The following is a 23,020-nucleotide window of genomic DNA, read 5'->3' as shown; positions in this document are numbered from 1 at the left end:
TTCTTCGAAAATTGCCCCACTTTTTGCATCTTAACAGGCATCACCTAGTTTGTAAAATCAGTTGTGGGGTAAACAAAAAGTAAGTTTAAAAAAGGAAACCAGTCAGAATTTTTAGACTAGTAATTTAACTGTAGTAATTAAATAAATTATTTGCAATTTTTTGTATTGAGATTGAACTTTGTAATTAATTAGTAGTTAAAGCTTAAATACATTTACTGGAGTAAGTGCTTTCTTTAGGCTTGCCCCTGTGCCGTTATCCTTTAGCAAAGGGTACAGAAAAATCAGTCAAATTTATAGGATTTATTTTATGATCTTATAACAACTATATTATAAACTAAGGAGTTTATCTGCATACAGATAACTTTAATTTTTGCTTCTTCTTGATTTGCACAGTAAACTATCTCAGCAGATATTTTGATAAAGGATATGGTTAATTTAGTGGGTTTGCTTCCTAGGTGATTTTAACAGCCAACATACTTTTTACTGGGGACAGCAAGACGGGCACAGTGGCTATGTTGAACCCTGCTAGTTACAGAAACTCTGTATGTTCATATGTAAATATAAAGGTGAAAGGCTGAGATACTGCACTCTGTTTTGCATCTTAACATTGTTCGGGCATCATCTGGTTTGTAATATCATTTTTGCGGTAAACAAGAAATGACACCTTTTGTTGTCTGGCACATTTTTTAAAAGTGGGGTGAATTTAAGCAGATCTTTCACAGGCTTGTGGTTTGAGTTTGTTTGGGGTTTTTTTCCATACATAAGGCCCGAGGGCCAGAATCGACCTGGCCAAGACTCCAATCTGGCCTATGTCCGGTTTTGGAAAAGGTGAGGGTGGGGATAGATTGTGTAAATTTATTTTCATAAATTTTAGAGCTTCTCCTATTGATAAAGATTGGTATATGGTTTAGTATTACTAAGAATGATTTTTTTCCCCACTATCTACTTTTGAAATTATTATTAGTCGTTTTTCTCAGTGGGTTCATGGGGAGAGAAAATAGAAATAGTCTGTGAATAAATGTGAATGAGCAGTGAGCTACTGGAAAATGTTCTGTAATTTGACACATTTATTTATTTGTGTTGACAGATTTTTTTTTCATTTGCTACAGCAGCATTTCTTTGTCATGTAGAAAAACTGAGGGGAGGTGTGCTGGTTGAAATGTCACTTCTTTTTCTTACATTAAACGTCTAGTTAAATATCTTCACATCTACAGAAGGAAGAGTTTCGCTGGCTCGGCCCACTTAAGATGAACTTGGCATCCCGGGTCTAAATAGTCTCTGTTAATGAAATCCAATCTTCACAAAAATCCTACTAATTTCACTAAATATTTACTGTCTTAGACCATATATCTGGTCCTCAATAGTACCTTTTTTATTTAAAATACATTATAATAAATAAATGCTTACCACAGCCCCCAAACTAAAACAAAGTCCTGTAGTTCTTTTTTTATTGATGGTTGCAGCATTTTGACATTATTCTTTTGGAGCTTCAGTTTTTGAATTCAAGTGATTCTAAATGTAAAAACTACAAAATATGACCTGTGATATATTTATTACAACCCAGTAACATTTGTGCCTTATTTTGCAGCTTAATGACGACAATGATGCCGAAGGGGCAGAAGCGCAAACTATCAATAGAGGAGGAGTCTTCAGACTATAGAGCTCCCACCTGGGAGAGCCAGCAGCAGTTTCTGCTCACAGTTTCCCTCAACAAGTATCAGTTCTCCCAGCAGCTACGTGAGCCCAGCCTGCGACGGTCCGTTCTGATAGCCAACACCCTGCGGCACATCAGCCTGCACATGTCTATGGTGCCATCAGTCAACGTGGAGGTGTCACAACCTCCAGGTATTGCTTCATCTGCACTGACAGCAAGTATTGCCGCTGCAGCAAAACGTCATTGTGCTGTAACGGTTGACAGCTGCTCAGCTCTGGCTTCCTGCCCCATGGTTTCCTTAAATTACTCACCAAATTCTACTGAAAAGACAAACTACTCGAGTGAATCAAATTTCCATATCAGTATAGAGGATGATGAGGACTGGGGATCGATGTCCACTTATACTGATTCATCTCTTTCAGCTGTCATTTCCTCTATTCTTGCCGCACTGGACTCTACTATAGACGGGAATCCTCAACCAGCTCCACGGATACCCCTCAGGCCCTTGGAGAACATGTCCAAGCCCTATGAGGGAAGCGTGGCCTTGGTAAATCACGGACTCAGAGATCCCGGTGACTGCAGGGAGCAGCAGGAAGACGGCAGCATGGAGGTAATGAGGTCCAGCTACCTTGGGGATTTCACTGTGGAGGACTTGTTCCAGGATATAGACACATCCCTGGTGGACATAGACATGGGAGTGATTGGGCACAGAAGCACTGAAGGTGGACACACAGCTGGGGATGACCTCTTTATGTACCTGCCACCTTTCTCCCCCCACTCCCCTTTCTCACCACACTCTATAACACCCACCTCCCAAAATGGCCAGCCTGCTCTGATTGGCCAGTTGGCATGATGAATACAAGACAACACTTATTATGTATAGTGACTGTTTGACTGTTGTAAGCCCCCTAAGAGCTGTCGACCGCCTTTAAAACAGTATCTTTGGGCACGGTTAACTGTGGAGCGACTACTTGTTTAAAAAAAACATTTTGTCAAATGTTGTGGCCCTCATTTAAGAATTTTGTTGTTATTTTTATGTATGAATTTTTAAATTCAGCTATCCTTTACACAAAACTACAGCGCTCCCAAAGTCCTGTAAAGGTTCTTTCTTTCTTTTTTAAAAATCCTGTGTGCACAAGCTTTTTAAAAAATGTGCAAACAGGACAAATAAGTCGCTGGACTAATGTTAAAAAAGAGGAAAGAAATCACCTCACTGGACTTTAAGGTCTCTGTACAACACTGAGAAAAATAACGATGATGGATTTAATCCATTTTAAGTACAAATTAATGGTTTGTACATTACTTCGCAGTCTAATGATGATCCCGAGGGGGCAGAAGCATAAACTCGCATCCTCCTCTTCCCCTCCCCCTCAATCCAAGTCTGATGTACCCATCTTCACTCTCCACCAGCATCTGCTTCAGTCTCTTATCAAAATCATGTGAGGGGAAGGAATTAGCTCGAGCATCTTTATCATAAACTCTGGTAGAGCTTACAAAAACGGCTTGCGTGCATGAACACCCTTCACTTGCCGTCTGCTCTGTCGAACATTACACCGCCTTTAACCGCGGGGACAGGTAAAGGGCTGTGCACTGTCTGGTATTTGCGGTCTCAGCACAGCGCTGCCAGTTAATGTTGAGGACATTCAGGCCTGCAGTGCATGTGTGAGCTGCTGTGTTTTCAGTAAAGCTCTGGGTACATCCACATTAATACAATTTAGTTTTAAACTGTAACCATAACTGTGTTTGGACCTAACAATCACACTGCTACAGAAGACGCCTAACACTGAGAATTTTTAAAAATGCAGTCTGAGCTTGGATTATGTTTTTTTTTTTTTTTTTTTTTTTTTAAATGGTCAGCAGCGATGGAGCAGGCAGACATGCTTGTTTTCTAATGTGTCAGAAACACGTGTCTGCACAGAGATCTTTTTCCTTTTAAAGGACCATTTTAAGATTTGCATTAGTCCTCGGTGTGATTTTTCTAGAGCCTTCTACTTTCTCTTTACACCGACGCAGGCTCGCTCAGTTTACCTGAACAGTCAGCATGCTAGTTTAGACGAGTGGTTCTCAAACTGCGTGGCATTGACAACAGGGTGAAAAATTCAAATGAAACTGATGTTTTTATTCCCTTTGTTGGGTGGAGGAATACGTTTGATGCTGTTGCACTGATGATATGCACCTTGTATAAGTAAAATCCAACTCCCCCCCCCCCCCCCCCCCCCCCCCCTTTTTTTTTTTTTTTTCTTTGTTGGTGATTAGGGTGTTTTTTGGCTTCTGAAGTGGGGCATGCCACAAAAAGTTTGAGAACCACTGGTTTGGAGAGATTTATAAGAACTGCTAAAACAATTAGAACGGAGATCATTTTCATTTAAAAAGTGTTAGTGTGGATGTAAGAAAAGGCAGCTTTGAGTCATGCACTGGTGTTCATCCATGCAGCGATTTGACTGTCAGAGCAGCACATGAGACAAGTCCTTGTTACCACAAATGTAAAGTGAGCGCTCTGAGATTTGATTTGACTGATATTGGATGGAGAGGATGGCTGAAACACTAATGTTATAGGTCAAATCTTCAGTATGAAATCACTTAACCTTTTTTTTTATTAATGTCAGATGCCAAGTGATAAGGTCAGGATTTCAAACAGTAGAAATGGGCAGGAATCAAAGATTGATCAGGTGGATTAGATAAAGATGTTCACAGAAACAGCATTTAGTTCATTAACAAAATAGTTACCACGTTTGGTGAATTTTGGCGTTTCATGCAGAGACTGAAAAGCATGAAAGCAGAATTAGTCTCGTCTGAAGAGTTTCCTCTGAGTGCAGCTGTGGCTCAGGAAATGATGTGACAGATGGTGGTTGTGAACCGCTCTGTGCACTGTTGTATTTTAGTTTTTTTTTCCTTTATTTTTTAAAAAAATATATGTTTTAGAGCCTTTACAGTACTGTGATGATATACAAAACATCCTCACCCACTCAAGCGTGACAGTCCAAAGCCACTGGTCATGTCACTGCGGGTATCTGCAGCCGTTATGTAACAGCACTTTGTTGTTCAGATGTATTATTGATCAGGTGATTGAGTCCAGATGGTGCTGACTTCCACGCTGTGAGCAGTTCATGAATCAGTAGGTCAGTTTTAGCGGGCTTCACTTTCTCAGTGGTTTCTTCGAAATTGTGGCAGTTTTGTCATAATATGGATTCATAAGTTTGTTCAACTAACAGTATTTATTTTGAGAAAAGGCGACATTGCAGGGAACAAGTTCATTTTCAGTTCTGTTAGATGTTACTGTAGGAACATGTAGGAATTTATACCAACTTTGCTAAAATACCTGACGGGATGAAATGTTTGAGGAAGCACCCGCAGTGCTGGTTTTTGTATTTTTATATCCAGGTCATCTATTGAAGTTGCTTTCTATGCATACGTCCTGAGTAGCTGGCTTGCAGCTCCAAAATATTTATGAATGACACATTTTGTCAACAGTGAGTAATTTATTATCGTACCACACTGACATATTACTAATGGTATATTAAAATACCGTCATGGCAGTTATTTTATTTACTTTTTTTCTCTACGCTTTAGAGATTTGTAAGATATGTTTTAAAGTGTAGGGCAGAATGCCCAGATACTGTGTATTTTTGACAACCTGTTTACCTGTACTGATGTTTCGTAATAAAATATGCAACTGTGTAAAGGAAAAAAAAAAAAAAAAAAGACTCATTATCTTTGTGCGTCACATACCAGAGTATTTTTTTTTTATGTTAACCTTGTGTAAGAGTGCAGGGAACTTGTCATAAAGAAACCAGTTTGGACATAAGCGACAATACTCAGGCTCTGGTGTTTAAATGCTCTCAGTTGATACTAGCAGGCAAATGTCTGACACCAACAACCACACAACATTCAAAGTCTCTTGAATATCTTTTGTTCCATATTCTCATGCTTGAACTTCAGCAGGTCTACATGCCTTGATGCAGGGGTATCGAACTCCAGCCCTTGAGGGCCAGTGTCCTGAAACTTAAATGTGTCCCTGCTGCAACACATCTGAATAAATTAGGTCATTAGCAAGACTATAGACCTTGACTGCATGCTGAGGGGGCAACCCCTAACTACTCAAGTAAATTAAAACAAATCTAAGTGTTTGGAAAAAATGTACTTTTATCCATGTTCATTCACTCATGAGCTGCTGTAACGTGAATCAAATGCCCGAATTGCCACCTCAGCATGCAGTCAAGAATCTATACAGTCTAGACCTAATTTTATTCAGGTGTGTTGCAGCAGGGACACATTTTAAAGTTTCAGGACACCGGCCCTCGAGGGCTGGAGTTTGACACCCGTGCCTTAACGCATCGAGCTGCTGCCGTGCGATTGGCTGATATTTGCATGAACAAGCAGATGAGCAGGTTTACGGTACAAAGTGGCCCCATGAATGCACATGAAAATAAGATTATGTAAGCTGGCCAGCTACCAGTTCAGCATACCAGTAACTGAACTTAAAATGGATTTTAATGTATTCACACACTTCAGTAAAACACACCCAAATGGGGAAACTGGCACAAATCCAATGTTTAGCTTTGCTCTCACTTAAACTCTGAGTGAAACAGTTGAAATGAAACTAGTTGGGCATTAAAGCAGACCTGTTATTTTCATTTCCAGCATCATATTTTCCACTTTGACCTTTACTAAAATAGCTTTGCATGACTCTCAGGTCAAAAATAAACTTACCTTATTCTAGGCTTTGGTGCAATCGCTCAGTTGCTTTAACACAAGGGTGGCGGAACTCCAGACTTCAAGGGCAGGTTTTAGATATCATCCTGGGTCAATACACCTGAATCAAAGGATTAGTTGATTACCAGGCCTCTGGAGCACTTCAAGACATGTTGAGGAGGTAATTTACCCATTTAAATCAGCCGTGTTGGATTAAGGACACATCTAACACCTGCAGGCCACCATCCCTTGAGGCCTGGAGTTCCCCACTCCTGCTTTAACTCATTTACCTTAAGTCAGATGATTTGGTTTTTGATTGGCTGTCCCTTAAAAAACAAACAAAAAAAAACAACCCAGGGTTGAACAGCAGACAACACAAAACAGCTTTTAGCTTATTATTTGCACATATTAATCTTGCACCGTTACACACGTAAAGCTTTTAAACATCACCCTCATTTAGTAGCTTGTAACAGTAAGGCAAAACAAAAATCAGTTATCCTTTAAATAATGACTTTTTTTGTAACTTCTACAGTTCTTATATGTAACATTTTAAGATTCTGAAAAGGTACAAATGCTGTGAATTGAAGAATAAAAAGACAAACATGGCAACATATTACAAAGTTTCTTTAATTTACAACTTTTCATAGTGAATACAAGCTACATTGTACTACACTACAACACACGCAACTTATTTTACAGTATTGGATAACTTCACTACTTTTAACTAACTTTACTGTTCACATCAGTTTTACTATTAAAGTGCATTTCAAGTGTTTCTCTGATGGACACCATTCCAGATGTTTGAAGTCACAGATGTGGACAGGTTTCTGTTTGAAATTTGGTTCTCTCTTAAAATTATTCACCACAATTAAACGCTCTGTTTTATTTATCTGGTGTCATTTTCTTTTCTTCATCCTTTGTTCACTCCCTCCATTCTTATGTTGAACATTTAAAGACATAATTATCAATATGTTGCATTACACACAGGCAGACGCTAGGGGGCAGCAGCATAAAGCAGGAGGTAAACTGCTCATCTGTGGCTTCTTTGCTCTTCATCACCCACATAAAAACAACTACTTAAACAATGTCTGATTAAATACGATTCCCCTTAACGCTCCTGCTGCTTCAAATACGCAATCTGAGGTAATGATCTCAAGCTTTAATATGTTTAATTTATTGCAGTTGTGATCATTTGTGGTATAAAGATAGAAGGGTTCAAACTAGCTCAAGTCTGATCAGTGCTATGAACATAGATGGATGGATAGGTGGGAGGTGTTTTGACCAGGAAGAAGAATAAGGAGATAAACAATGAATGCACCCACATAAAAAATGTAAAATATTCAGCTTCAGCACAAATACACTAAAGACAATATTTGTTTGTCAGCGAGACAAACCTGTCGCAGAAAAGCAAGAAGACCAAAGAGGAAACAAAAAAGGTAAAAAAAACAACTAAACTGTATCAGAAGTTTTAGGCCGAAGCCCATCATGTGCAATCCTGACTGTAAACAGCACAGTTACACTGGTGTGTAAGAGGGAGAGGTTTTCCTTTTAGCCCTGGTTGGGAAAATCTGTCCCTGTGTGCAACACGAGGTGCAATACCCACTCCTAAACTCTTTGGTGGCCCTCTATTTCTCAAATACTCAATCCTGAAACTCATCTCAATCCTCTTTAATATTTCCTCCAATGGATTTTTTAAATGAGTTGAAAAGGAAGAAAATAAACAAGAAGGAGGAAAAAAAGAAAACTGAGACAAGAATTCAGAATCAGCCCACCAAGTCCTCGTTCCATCAGTGGTTCAAGACGTAGGGATTTGTGAGAGATGGAGCTTCTTTCCCTTTTCTCTCCGTCTTCACAGCTCAGCCCCTGTTGATGGTGTTGTAGGACACCTGTGATCCCGGAACAAGGTGATTGCTGGCACCCTTTTCTGTCTGCCTCTGGGGACTCTCGCCGTGATCCACGATGGGCTCTCTGTCCTCATCTGGGTCAGAATCTTCACAGCGTGGCAGCTGTAGCATGGTAGTCAGGCCATGCACATCAGACATCTTGTGGAAGGTGCGTAGCAAGAGGTACATCATCATCAGACCCAAGAACAGGTACACTGGAGACAGAGAGAGAGAGAAGCCAGGAGGGAAGGGATGGATTTTTTTTTTAAAAAATGTAAGGATATTTAACAGAATTTGACTGGTGATTAATTTCGATAAATGTTTCAGCCTTTCTTCTGCTGTGGCTCCAAATACCACATAAAACCACATGTAGGTATTCTCTCTTTGACTGCGCTGGTGAGCTGCTTATTATGCAACACTGAGGTTGGAAAAAGCAATACTGCAGCAGGTGTGATACTAAATCTATCGGCTTATGAGAACCAGCAGGTTATGATGTTAATGTTAAAGCTCTTTACAGCTTTTAGGCATCGGTACACTACCAGTACATGCAACCACAAATAGCTGTGTGATGCATTATGTGCAGAATTTCAAGTATATTATTTGTTGGTATTAATTAAAAAAAAATACTACAAAGATGCATGGTTACTTTATGATCTTAGACAAGCAAGAAACTTAAAAACTCATGTAGCTGGTAAAGAGAAAATAAGTCAGAATACACTTGACTAAAAACCAATTTTTAAACATTCATTTAATCAAAAGGAGAACAAAAGTGCCCTCAAGGTGGCAAAGGTGAAAATAAAATCTCAACCTTTGTTACTTCTGCTCTGATTCTTGCGAGTGCCTTAAAGAAATCCGTGTGGTTTTACTGTGTAATGTGTGCATTAAGTGGTTCACAGAGTTCAGGCCATGAGCACCAGTCACTCACAGCACAAGCAGGCCAGCTCTAAGAAAACATCATTCGATGTTACAAATGTAACGCATGTTTTATATGAATTAGTCTGACTAGGAGTTTGAATCTTGTTCTCACAGACTATAAAACTCATCATGGTTAAAAACAGCAGCTGGTGATGAGTTTAAGATTGGTTTAAACTCCAAACTTCCCAGAAGATTTACTTCTCACTGTATCTGTGTAGGTTGCCATTCAAGTTATGGTAGTTTTATTTAAAGGCAAGCAAGACTTGTTTTTTTAGGTTTGGGGATTCCCGGGTATTTATTTGCAGTGCAGTGGAAGAGCCCTGCAGCAGTTGGCGAGTTGTTTTGACTTGTTCTTACTTAGGCAGCGATCAGTCTGTTCAGTTTGCAAGTTAATAGGGTCAAGCTGGCAGCTACGATCAGTTTGTGATTATAGATATGATTGGTATAAGTTGCCAAAAGGTTGTGCTTATTGGTGCAAACTAACTCAGACTGATTGCCAACATACTGGGAATCAATCTGTTTTTAAAGTAGCAGTTAGTAAAGACAGCAGTTACTTGCAAACCTTCACAAATCAGAGAGCGATTCCAGTCAGTCACCATGACTGTTTGGAGAAAGTTTGTCTCCCACCAGGCAACCTGTACAGGTGGCTATCCAGAGTGGTTGAAGGTGTTGCATAAGGTTAACAAGGTTGTTCCTCAACTAACCAAGGTGCATATTTATCCAGCATGTCCTGGGTCTGTCCCAGGATTTCCTCCTACTTGGACATGCCTGACACCCAAGTATGAGGGTATTAGGCCAAACTAAGGTTTTGTTTACTCTAGAACATCGTTTCTACAACTTGACTGCAGTCGACCAGTCGATTCAGTTGATTGGACATGATTTGGAAAGGCACGCACACAGAATAAGTTAACAAAAACTGATGTATTCAACCGTAAAAAATACGTTTCAACATGTCTGAAGCCTTTAAATAGCATAACTTTATAGTAAACATCATTGTACGTATTGCATTCAACCTTAATTTCACATAATCCTGCAAAGAATGACTTAAATACCACCAGCAGGAGCGATGGAAAACTCATAATTCTCATAATGCTTAAGAAAATGGCACGACAATTGAAAATGATAGAAATGTCTTTGCTAACAGAAAACTGTTTAAGCACACTTTCCAGAAGATTACCTACTTTCATTTACCACATCCACATTATTTTCTGAGTTATACATAAATATATATAGTTGTATAAAAACAGCATATGTAAAGTGACAGAACACAGTCCTATAAGCATGCAAACGTAGGTCTGCAACACTCTTCAAAGCACCTACACTGCTACCAATGCATAACCATGACAGCATATTTAGAAGGAAGAGGAGCTAAAGTAGTTTTTCAGTTTTCAAAATAGGTTCCTTTTCAATTTTACCACACAGCACTTCGGCTGAGGAACAATGCATCAGGCTGCAGTCTGTCACTAATCCTCTCCAGAACCACCAGGGGCTGTTTGGGTTAATCTGACTCGACCTACACTGTTATATAAAGCAGCCTGAGGGACAAGAGAGCAACATCGCCGGCCTCTGTGAGCTACTCCACTCGGCCTCCTTCCAACCTGAAGTCAAGGGATTAGCTGTGGGCAACACGAAAGAAAACACAGCTTTCAGCAGAGCTCCTGAGCTCCTCATCAAAATGAAACACGTTAACAGGTGAGATCAAAGGAGTTTAAAGTACTACAGGGTGAATTTTCCTTCCTAGTTAAATTGTTGGAGGGCTCTGAGGAAAATTAAAGAAACTGTGAAATGCTGCATTCTCTCAACCCTGTAAACAGCAGACCTCATTCATCCCAGTGTGTTTGTCAGATATTCACTGTAGATATTCACTCTGACCGAGCCCACAGAAAAAAAAAACAGCAAGCCTGCTTTTAGACACAAAGGTCATTCCAGCTCTGACTCGATTACCGAAAGGAAGCCCACACAGAAGCTGAACAACAACAGCCGACTATGGAAATAACCTCCATCATGTGATAACAGAGTTTTTTGATTGCCAGAAAAAACAGACGGGCACCTATGTAAGGTTTTAAACACGACGCACACATGCACATTTGACTCATGGGAATACCCTCCTACACAGCGGTGGGCAATTGTGAAACGGGGACTGTCGTGACAGACCTCAATTCTGCTCATAATTATCTCTTTACAAGCTTATTAGTGCAGCCCTCTCACAAATACCCCCTCCATAATATCATATACACTAATAAACATGTTATGGAAATGCACTCTATAAAGAGCACAGTCTTCATTTACTAATAAAACAAACAGCTTAGAAGCTCAACTTTAACATCAGCCTGTTAAAATGCTCAGAGAGCCTTAACATGCAGATGTTAAGTGTGTATTGATCACCACGGTCACCTCCTTATTTTAGCTGCACTGTAAAGTATGGCGTGTGTTGGTGCAGAATGAAAAGGATTTGAATGCATGCACCAGAGTTCTTAATTATCCCAATAATTCCAGCGATTTTCAGAAAAAGTCAGAGAAATGAAAGCCCTCCAGAAGGCGAGGCAGTCTTAATGCTCATAAGTAACCTGCAAACACCTGTGAGCATTTATCTGTCATTGTTGTAGCATTACCCAAATTAACTTTTATTTCATTGGGTCACAAGAACCCCCCCTCCCCAAAAAAAAACAAACAAAAAAACAAAACACACTCATAGAATAATAGATTTCAATTCAACTCCATCCTGAAGACAAGAGCTCTTTGTTTCCTATGCTCGGTGTGGACATGGATGTCTATATACCACTAAACAAAAAGGTCTTCCGGGGTTATGTGGGCTATAATTACAGCCGATGACTGATCTAAGCACTTAAGCCCGACTTCACAGTCTGAGTGTTGTTGCACTTACTGAAGAACAAACGTCAAAGTCAGATATCACTTTATTTTGTTTTTGTGCGATTCTCCTCAAAGTCAGCTCTACTTGAAACGAGTTACACAGAAGAGTGAACTTCAATTTACAATTTATGAGGAACCGAGAAACCGAGAAAAAGGCAGCGAGAGGTGCTACTTCTCACATCAGAGGTGAGAATGAAGACAAAGCCACAAAGGTCAAATCTGTCAGAGCAGCAGGACAAAAAAAGATTCAAGAGATTTTAATTATCTGTGAGTGTAGAACATATTGCCAATATGTTCTACACTCACAGATCTCAATGCATCTCATGCAGTTCCTTTCATTGCATTGAATCCAGTTCTCTTATAAAAAAATACTATCAACTTTTCGGCCCCCAGTTCTTCTCTCTTTAATGATTTTTGGAAAGACCGCCCTCCTCTCACTCTGTGCCTCTGCAGGTGTTTCAGATATTGTGGTGGACCTGCTCCCCTTTACAGCTCTGCAGGCATGTAGCAGCTACGTGTGACCCCCACAAGCAAACCACAGCAACCTCGGCGTGTGCCATGTACCCAGGTTATCAACCATTGCTACCACACCCACAGGTGCAGTGGAGTTTCAGCTATATTCTTAGCATCAAAGCACAAACACCATGAAACAACCGGCTTTCTATCATGCTGGAACAAATCTCTAATGTTTTATTTTAATTTATGTTAGAAGTAAATAAATGATACCTTTTCTTTTTAGTGTAAGTCACAGGTCACATACAGTGTGTTTAGTGGTTAGTTACAGGAGCTGTCCAGGTTAAAAACCTGGTTGCTCCCATGTATTTACTCATCTTTAGTCACCACAGTTCAAGCAATGCGTGGAGATTTTCCAGTAAATAAAGGTTCACATTCAAAGCACACTGTACTGGATGTATTATTCTATCCATGATTACCTTCTTCACCGCCTCTCTTTGTGTATTTCATTTCACCCTATTCTTAGCATACTACTGTGCAAAATTGTAAAATTTTAAAGCAGAGTTAAAATTTTGGCTGGACTGTGTGCAGCATCACAGGCACGCATATCCTCGTGCACATGCAAGTTTTTATACAGAAATTTCAGACATGAATATAGTCACCTAAGCACTGAACCCCAACTCAGAAGGTTGCTTTTACTTATTTATGATACATTTACTGTGAGATTAGGACTAAGATTAAAAATGGTGGTAGCAATTTTAATGCATGTTTGTAAGACCCGACTGAGCTTAAACATACACTGATGTGAGCTCTGCTGTGCTCTGGGCCATGATGAGACAACACCTTCTTCTCAAACATACAGATAAGCAGTCTTAAAGGAGAGGTGTGTTAGCCTGGGACTGTGACTTCAGGGCCATGTCGTTATTAATGACTTCCACATAAGTTGATCCACTAAAGTGAAGTGGATCAGCGAGCGACTTTGGATAGAAATAATGAACTTATCCACTTAAAACATAGTTGGACAGCTTGCACTTCATTTATGTTAGCATAAAATCCAAACCAAATAAAAGCTTCACTTTCAGACCATAAATGAAAGATGGAAGCAGTTGCCATATCACCAAATATTAGTTTTGATTTAATTCAGCATCTCAAAACCTCGCTCCTCACAGCCAGATGTGACCGTATTTGGATGAAAAGGTGGAGTAATACGTTACAGACTAGAGCTAAATTGTAGTAGTGTCTGCTAATCAGTGCCAAGTAATAAGGGGTGCACAGCTGACAGAAATGTAGTCTTGATCAAGATAATCATCTTGATATCATCTGCTATAGGAACCATCTTCTTGTGGCCACTAGATGAGCTGCAGTTTTCAGCTCTTTGTTTGATTTTTCAGAATCGGATTATGTTTATCTTGTGTGTCATTACAAAATTAGCTTTCTTTATGCTTTCTATTAGCTTAACTTAACCTTAGTCTGCTTCCTCCTAACTGTGGTTATCAGCAGTTTACTAAGTGGATTCACATCAGTTTTTGTTTTTTACATTTTTATTTTATGTTAGAATCTGGCCGATTTGATGATATTACAGATTCATTTCTCTTTTTCTAAGCCAACTTTCCTAACTCTGTGTCCTAACTCAAATTTGAAAATTTGACCTGAGCCCCTTACACAGAAATTATACATGAATTGTTAAGCGTTAATGCCTTATGTTTTAATCACAGGCATGTCTGACATGATCAACCAGAAAATCTGTGTCTGTGAAAGTAATGTAACATCGGTTTGATTAGAAGCAAGCCCCCCGCCTGTAAGAAAAAGAGCCAAAAATTACTTTAACAATGTGGTTTATCTGAGCTGTAACCTGGTTCAGCCCGTGGCTGTACTCTAATTGAGTGCACTGGATGAATGCATTTCTAGTCTACAAACAAACGGACTCACCCATGACAGCACCAAGATACAGTGTCCTATACTTCTGCTCTGGCTGCATCCCTGGCACAAAATCCCCCAGTCCAATGGTGCACAGAGAGATGAAACAGAAGTAGACGCCATCCAAAAAGCTCCAGGACTCCTCCAACTTGGTGAAGATGGCTGCTGGCACCACAAAAAAGCACAGCACCACCAGAAACAGCAGCAACACAAAGTGGACAGCAGTGGCGGGCCGAGGCTCCAGGCCCGATCGCTGAAGCAGGCTCACCGGAGCGAGGACCAGAGGGTACAGGAGCCTCTGGACACAGGCGGTGAGCACCAGCATGGTGAAGGGAACTCCTAACAAGGCGTAGAAGATGGAGAAAGCTTTCCCAGTGTCAGACAGAGGAGTGGAGTGACCATAACCTGGAGGAACAGCAACATGACATGAAGTGGGAAATTAGATGAGATGATAGAAAAGACACGATAGAAATTGTTGTGCTTTTTCTTTACTTTAGTACATTTTTTAGATCAAAAGTCACATATGTTACGAGAGTCATTCAATAAATCTAAATGTAATTTAATTAAAAACATTAATGTAACACTTTAAAATATTTGAGCTGTATTGTGATTTTGCAAGCTGCTATTTCTGGTGCTGTTAAACTGTATTGGATTACAAAAAATGGATCTTATGTATTTTATCTTTACTGATATAACTCAGATGCGCAAAAACAATATAAACAGTATAATGCAGTCAAATTAGCAGCCTCCACACTGATCATCAGCACTCAAGTCAATACAACTCCAAAGGTTTCTAGCAAAAATGGAGCATTAGAACATTAATGAGTTACTGGACCGCTGTAGAGCATAAAAATAGATTAATGTGCTAATGAGCACACTGATGTTACAGAGTCAGGTAGAGTTATTGGCTGCAACAGCAGCACGTAATTTGCCCCAGACTTTTTAACTTGAAGCTACAGAAAAACAGCAGCTTTAGTCAATGTCAGGGTACCAGTGCTGGTAGGAAGACAATAAAATTCAGACTCCAGCATAAGCAACTCACTGAGGATCTGTCACAACTGCCTACAGGGATTATCTACCAGCAGAAGTGAAACTACTGCAAATGAATCTTCTGCTGGAGCTTTAACCTGGTGGCGTGATATAAAAGCTTTACAGCAACACAAAGGAAAGGAACGAAAACAACAGCTGAGTTAAAAGTACCTCAGACTGAAAACACAGAGTACTGACCAGAGAAAGATAAGACCAGAAAGGACTGTATCCTGGAAAACTGTTTCTACAGTGTAAATATATATGTAAATAATCAGCCGGGGTGGGGGATTAGGAGGTTCCTTTATATTTGGTTTGTGCAAACAGCACACCATCTGCTGTATGTGATCACAAAACATTAGGTTAGAAAACAGCTTTCATTGTAAAATGGAGCTATAAAACAACCATCCAGCCCGCCGCCTGTGCAGAACATCTGTAGCCCTTTAAGTTACAGCTGTTTGAGAAAAAGTCTGAATTCTGCCTACATTTATTTAAATGGTATTTTTAGCCTGTAAAAGAATGACACAAACATTCCTGAGTAATAAAGAAAACATTATTATCCAGTCCTGCCATAATAACGTTATCCAAATCACTGGCCACATTTGGATGATGTGTTTAAAAAGGTGCTGCCGGGTGTTCAAAGTACAAAGCTGTCTTTGTCAAAATCATCATCATCTCCAAAGGACACGGGCAACAAAACCAAAACAAACAAAAAGCAGCAATGCTAAGATGGGTATGGCGCTGAAATCACATGAGCTGTGTGTAAAGTGTACGACTACAAAAACCTGGGCAAATGTTTCTATTGCCACAGACTGGTCCGCTGTCTGCAGCGTTGATGTTGATAAGACAATGTTGATGTGCACGCTAAGAATGAGCACAGCCTTTGTTTTCTAGGGGTCGTGAACTCATGCTTTAAAAACATGATGTGTTTCTCAAACTAAAGATTTGATGTCACTTGGACTACAGAGCAGCTGAGATGATGACACAATCTCCTGTCAGTTAAACCGAAGCCTTCGGGCGTTTAACAGAGTTCAGCGTGAGCTCTCTTTCAAAGCAAGCACAGGTTCAAGGCAGATGTAGCTAAAGTTACTGTGACGTTACACACACACGCACACATATGCAGTGGACTATACTCATCTAGACAGCAGCAAATACCATAGAAAGTACCATTTCCCACTTTTAGTGTAAACTGGAGGGCTTGTTAACGGACACGTGGAACCGTTTATCTCTGCTGATGAAATCTGCATCACTCTGACCGAAGCAGACCACTCCACACGATCATGCCCAGTGCTGATATTGCCTGTTGGCTTGATATATTTGGCTTTGATCGGACTTTGCAGTTGTCACAAATAGATTACATTAAATTAACACTGACACTACCAAAGCTCGACTTAGAGCCTCAGTGAGATTACCTGAATTAAAGTTTCTATCCAGGGGCTTATTCAGTGCAAAGGTACACAAAATTAGATAAGACAAATACATTTATTTAAAGCCATGGCAGGGTCGGAGATAATGTTTCTCATATTTTTTAAAACCAGCAAAACACAGGAGCTTACAGGCCTGTCTTAGTACGGAGCTATTGTTCTTTGAGCTGACTGCTGTGTTGTTTGTATTGCATATATACACAAACATTAGAAGACTGAATCAAGAATGTAAACAAATCAGGGTAAAAAGTATCGCCCTGTAAAATGAATTTGGGAAATTGAAAATTTTGCTTCTCTTTGTGATCGTTTTCCATGTTTTATGATCATTGCACAGTTATTAGCGCCTCACTCCTTTTTTTGGTAGCTTCTTGATAGCGCTGCAGTTTTGATGTAGATCTGTGGCCATCTTTCTGTCACACCTTAGTAGTTTTTGTTCCTGGTGTACAACAAGGTCACTTTGTCCTTGTCTGTCATTTCTGCTCTTATCTTCAATGCTTTTGTGTCCCTGTAGTAAGTGTTGCGTCTCTGGGTGTGTGCGCAGTATGTTTGATCAATGATGTCAGCCTCTGACTAGAAGGCATTTAAAATCACATGGAAGCTGTTGTTTGGCGTTTAACATCTGACAATATGCCATTTATCCAATGTGCAGTGTAACATTTCATCCACTCGGTCCCAGCTATACCGCCTCATCAGCTGTTAGCTGCCTGCAGACTTTTTAGTAAGTCCCCCTCTTACCTTTGCTCTGTCCAAAAGTTCAACAGTGACACGGACAAACATTACAAAGAACATGAGCTGGATGTTTTCTCCCTGCTGTTAGGGAAACATGTCAGTCACTAAAGCAGGGGTGTCGAACTCCAGGCCTCGAGGGCCGGTGTCCTGCAGGTTTTAGCTCTCACCCTGGGTCAACACACCTGAATCAAATGATTAGTTCATTCCCAGGCCTCTGGAGAACTTCAAGACATGTTGAGGAGGTAATTTAGCCTTTAAATCAGCTGTCTTGTATCAAGGTTACATCTAAAACCTGCAGGACACCGGCCCTTGAGGCCTGGAGTTTGACACCTGTGCACTAAAGCTTAAATCTAGCCGTGGTGTGTGGTAAAGCAGGTTGAAATTATTATTATTTTTTAATTACTCCCCAAAATGTCCACAGATCGTAAAAAAAACAAAACAACTATTGTTCCTTCTACTCAACATACTTGTTGTAGTGAGAGACTATAATTTTCACTAAGTGCATCTGCTGCTTCCTCTTTTTTGCCTTGAATTGAGTACCGGCATGTTAAAAAAAAAAGACTCAGTGAGATCATAACGCAGCTAAACACGTTACACCATTTAAGGAAGTGTCACCCAGCCTCTATTGAACACAAACGGCCATTCTGTTCTGCTTCATGCATGAATTTGCATTTCTTCAGCGATCATGCGCCAGTGTCATTTATAACAGCAAGCCTGTGAATGTGACCGCCTTCGCAGCAGTTTGCCAACACAGCGGAGCGCGGTGCAATAAGAGCAGCACGAAGACAGCTGCTGCAGATGTTTGATTGTGACATTCGTCAAAAACTGTCAAGCTCAAGTCGCCAACTTGACAGCTAATTTCTGACAGTTTTATCTTAAACAGTTAGTTTACTCTTTAGGTTGGTTATACACAGAGACACTGGGAAGACTCAAACATGAGGGCGTAGCAGACACATAGTTTGCCCTGTAGTTTGACCTTCGCCCATTATTTTCTAGTCATTGATACATGCATACTCTTTCTGTAACTTTAAAGCTAGAATTAAAATCTAAGTGTACAGGTTTGTATCTAGTATGTCTTTAACATTAATTCAGATTTGCCACCACATCACAAGCTAGTGTGAGACAAAGTATTTCAGTGGCAATATACTGCAATACCTTTGAAGTATAGCACAAAGGGAGGCAATATTGACATGTTAATATTGAATAATAATGATAATTTACACAAAGATACAGCAATGATGATAGATAATTCCAGCTTTTTTGGGGTATTTATTTTCAGTTACAAAGATATCATGATATACTGTGCATGATTGTTTTGCAATGTATCACAGACTCACTGGATTGTCTGACCATACCGTGAGAATAACATGTCATGAGTTAATCTGAGTCCTATCCCTAGTCTCATCAGAAATACCCTGAGTATTCAATTCAATGTCATTTCATTCATAAATAAATCACAACAACAGTTGCCCCGAGGTGCTTTATATTGTAAAATAGAGCCTCTACAATAATAGAGAGAAATCCCAACAAGCAAACAAGCCCCTTTGAGCAAGTATCAGTTAACAGTGGGAAGGAAAAGCTCCTTTTTAACAGAACCGGGCTCAGGGAGGGGCAGTTATCTGGACTGAAAATCTGTCACAGTTCCTACACTCTACAGAGGCACAGCAGCGAGTGTTTAAAACCTATCTGTAAAACACAGTGGAGACTCTGTCATGGTTTAGATTTGCATTTCAGCCACAGATGTTGGAGATCTTGTCACAATTGATGGAATTACGAATGCAGAAAAGTACCGTCAGACTTTTATCCATCATGCAGTACCATCTGGAAACAGTCATTCCAAACACACTAACAGTACAAAAAAAAAAAAAAAAAAAAAAAAAAAAGCACACAAAGCTAGTTTTCCATTGTGTTTTTCTCCATCAGTCATAGGTTGGCTCCACCAGCGCCTGGACCTTAACATAATGCATTTCAATTCTACTGTGTATCACATATGGTGATTCAAGGGGCTTAACATGCATAAAAAAAAAAAAGTCCACATATAAAAATTCAAAAACTGCAACAGCTGGTTCCCTAATTTTTCTGTCAGGAGTACTGAACAGATTACAGTTTGGCAGTAGAGGAGCTAAAAGGGCATGTTGGACTATGAGGAGACAAATTGTCAGATATGCAACATTGTACAAGTTCAAGTAAGATTGTATATATGAGTATTTTAACTTTAGTTCTGTAGGATACCAGAAGCCAGTGTAGCTGAGACTGGACCAATGCACTGTGTTTTATAACACAGAGATTTGCAAAACAGTTGCCAAAGAAACTGTAAGTACCAAAGTCCATCATTTTACATAAGTTGGTCTGAGTGGAGAATAATAATTCTTTCTTCCCAAACTGATAACTGCGATACCATGAGGACAGAGTGGCAGTTAGTGGAGCAGCATGACAGAATAGAGCAAATAAATATCCAAACAAGAGCTTTTAATGTCCTCCAAGAAGCCTGAAGAACTGATCCTGGAGACTAATTAAAGAAAGTACAAGAAAGCTTGGCTAAGAGAGTTCAGGCTGCACTGGCGATTAAAGGCGATCAGACCGAACGTTGACTCTCAGGTTCATCAGAATTGTACCAACTCAGCTTTTGCTTTATGCACTGAACTTACATTTATGTTTGCACAGGTTTCAATAAAACATTGCATTCCCATTTTCCTGGCAAAATTAAGAAATAAGGACAGGCTTGAGACTTTTGCACAGCACTGTACTTCTTAGCAATTAAAAATCAAAACAAAAAGTAAGACCTGAATGCCATCTCATTTACAAACCGCCCATCTGGCTTGGCTTGTTTTTCTAGACATTATTTTTCTTTCAGCTGAGGTTAATTACGTGGCTGAAACTGCAGCTTTAATCACAGACACAAGAACGTTGTGACAAACATTTTTCCTTCCTGTTACTTAACATCTCAGAACATGCCTCGCTGGCAGGCCCACCATGCACTGCTTTTGCATTTTGCCTCAACATCCTGTTTAAACAGGATATACATTAAAATACATACAAATTAAGTGCACATTGTACCATTTTACTGGGACTTGAAAAAATGTAGGTAAATGTGCATTTTTAATGGAAATAACTAAACCGGCTGAGAAGCTCTGAGAGCAGAGCATGAATTTGTACCTCTGAACGACAGACAGCTCTGTGGCTCGGCTGAGAGCGTCCCACAGAGGAGTCCCAGTGTGTCTAATTAAACGTCAAGGGTGTTGTTTTATGACACTGTGTATCCACAGCAAACCTTCACTGGATATGTTCAACAACACGAGGAGCTATATGGTAAAGATGCATGAAAAATAAAATGAAATGTGTAGAATGAAGGACTTTTTTAATGCAGGATTTTGTTAATCCATGTTAGTTGCAGGTTTATTTGCCCAGACAAGGATCGAACCAATCTTTGCTCAAACCTTTTTGTCAGCAGAAGTTTTCATTGAATTTTTCCCAGCCTGGGACCAGAAAACCTACTGATAATGTACAGTCATGTGAAAAAGGAAGTTTTCACTGGTCTCTGCACAATCTGGTCAGAGCATTTGAGCATTTGTGTCAACAATTCCACCAGATTCCCAGGAAGCATGTGGAATTGTTAACATCCCTGCAAACTCACCCTAAGGTCAGACTGTGCAATGCCGAACAACTACATCTGATATTCCACAGGCCCCAGAGTGGGAGGCTTCACAAAGATGTGAGAGACTGCTAATTATACAGAAAACCTTTAAGTTACTGAATCACTTAGTTTAGTTTTTTTTTTTTTTTAAAAGAAACAAGAGTCCTTTGAATACTCCTTTTCACATGATTGTATATTTAACTCCCGTGATTGCAATGACACCATAGAACAATTTGCCAAATTTTAAGGTTATTTGTAATGAAATTTCTAATGAACTTGCATTGTCACTTAACTTCTCTCATGAAGTAGCAGGACTTAAGAGGAAGCCTAAACCCTCTGTTTTAATGTGAAATGATCTGATCCTACATTTCCCATCATGCAGCAGTATCTACTCCTCTGGTTCTGTCATAAGCTCTCTAGTTATGACTTTAAAGTCTCCAAGCCCATTTCTAACGCACTGACACCGCTGATATGAATTTTGCGTGTACAGAATACAATTTTCCCTCCAGCCTAAAGCCTGAAAAACAAAATAAATATATAAACAACTAACCTAATCGTATCATCAAACACTTAAGTAACTAGCATTTGGTGCAACGCGCTTTAAATATTTGGGCCTGCAGGTAAGTGAGTCGTTCAAGGCCAGCAGAACACCACAAAGAACCCAGTGTGGACAACCTGGCTGGTCCCACAAAAACCTCTGTGATGTATTCTGCTCTCACACAGCTGAACCTTCACTTCCTCTATCCAGGTCAGAGTGCTACATACCGAACAGGTGCTCAGATCACACAAGACCCACGAATATTTTGGTAACATCACCGATGTATGATAATCACTTTATGATAATCAATTTCCCCTTTTCTTAAATACCTGCTTTCATACTTTCAAAGTAAGACCAGAAATAAATCACATGATGAGGGAATTTCCCTCATCTACATGCAGATTTGGGAATTTTACAGATTAAAAGGAAACAACGTATACCGGAAACTTTTTTTTCTCCCCTGAGCTCGATACATCGGTTTGCGTTTAGGTCTTAAATAGCTCAAGCTTTGAGTCACAGCTACAACATCCACAACACGTGGCAACTCCAGAAAACTGCCACCTGCATTTAACCCAGCATTGTTTTTGTGTTTCCCTCCTCATACTAAAGCCACAGACGTCCCCTCAATGGACTGCAGACGTTCTTTGGTTCAGCCTGTTTGAAGTTTACGGTAACGCGTAACTGCCGAGGCTCCACTGTGCGCAAAAACGCCCTCACGTGTTTCCTCGCCAAACTTTCTTCACACCTTTGTTTGCACTCACCGACAGTGGTGACCAGAGTGTTAGCGAAGAACATGGACGATGCCAGGTCCCAGTTTGAGGTAGCGGAGGCGTTTCTGATGACGAAGACGCCGTACTTGTTGGCCGCCAGCACTTTGAGCAGAAAGTTTTCGAGGGACGCGGCGCTGACGCAGCTCTGGTTCAGAAACTCCTTCTTCAGAACTTCCATATCATGTCGCAGCTTGTCCTCCATCGGCCGCTCGATGGTGGAGAAAATCAGGGCTCCGAAAAGCAAGTAGATGACATAAAACAATATAAAGCCTACGAGCAACAGCCACGACCTGCCTACTAAAGCCATGTCTTAGGTTTAGTTCTGGAGCTACTCTCTCTGTTCCTCTCTTTTCCTCTTTGTGTGAAAACTGTTCGGAGCCGGGGGCTGTCCTAATTGAACTTGAACCCCTCCTTGTCACTGCATCCTCCTCCCACAGCAGGAACAGGGGGTGTGTTCAGCTCACAGTCCGTTGTACATCCTGGGTCCTGCACGAATCCAGGTGTGTTTATTAGT

General features: G+C 40.2%; 2 protein-coding genes across 5 annotated transcripts in view; one reads left to right on the top strand and one right to left on the bottom strand.

Moving 5' to 3' along the window:
- Positions 1–11,790, top strand: part of sertad3 (SERTA domain containing 3) — a 13,455-nt gene extending 1,665 nt beyond the window's left edge. For 2 of the 3 annotated variants that reach the window (XM_085183885.1, XM_085183884.1), the window contains exon 2: positions 1,589–11,790. In XM_085183885.1, the coding sequence (XP_085040011.1) occupies positions 1,593–2,507 (915 nt within the window). In that variant the 5' untranslated portion in view covers positions 1,589–1,592 and the 3' untranslated portion in view covers positions 2,508–11,790. The remainder of the gene's footprint in view (positions 1–1,588) is intronic. The other variant, XM_085183886.1, reaches the window with a different exon arrangement.
- kcnk6 (potassium channel, subfamily K, member 6) overlaps positions 1–23,020 on the bottom strand; it is a 27,429-nt gene extending 4,409 nt beyond the window's left edge. Inside the window, exons 1-3 of one of the 2 annotated variants that reach the window (XR_014877823.1) lie at positions 22,498–23,020; positions 14,398–14,790; positions 6,365–8,444 (exon numbers count right to left, since the gene is read on the bottom strand). Coding sequence is in view for 1 of the 2 variants with exons in the window: in XM_085183883.1 (XP_085040009.1) it covers positions 8,203–8,444; positions 14,398–14,790; positions 22,498–22,813 (951 nt within the window). In the remaining variant the exon portion in view is untranslated. Of the gene's footprint in view, positions 1–4,518; positions 8,445–14,397; positions 14,791–22,497 lie in introns of those variants that run through there. The other variant, XM_085183883.1, reaches the window with a different exon arrangement.

This window comes from Neolamprologus multifasciatus, chromosome 14, assembly GCF_963576455.1.
Source record: "Neolamprologus multifasciatus chromosome 14, fNeoMul1.2, whole genome shotgun sequence".
Classification (NCBI taxonomy): Eukaryota; Metazoa; Chordata; class Actinopteri; order Cichliformes; family Cichlidae; genus Neolamprologus; species Neolamprologus multifasciatus.
This window is presented reverse-complemented; position numbering and strand designations above follow the sequence as displayed.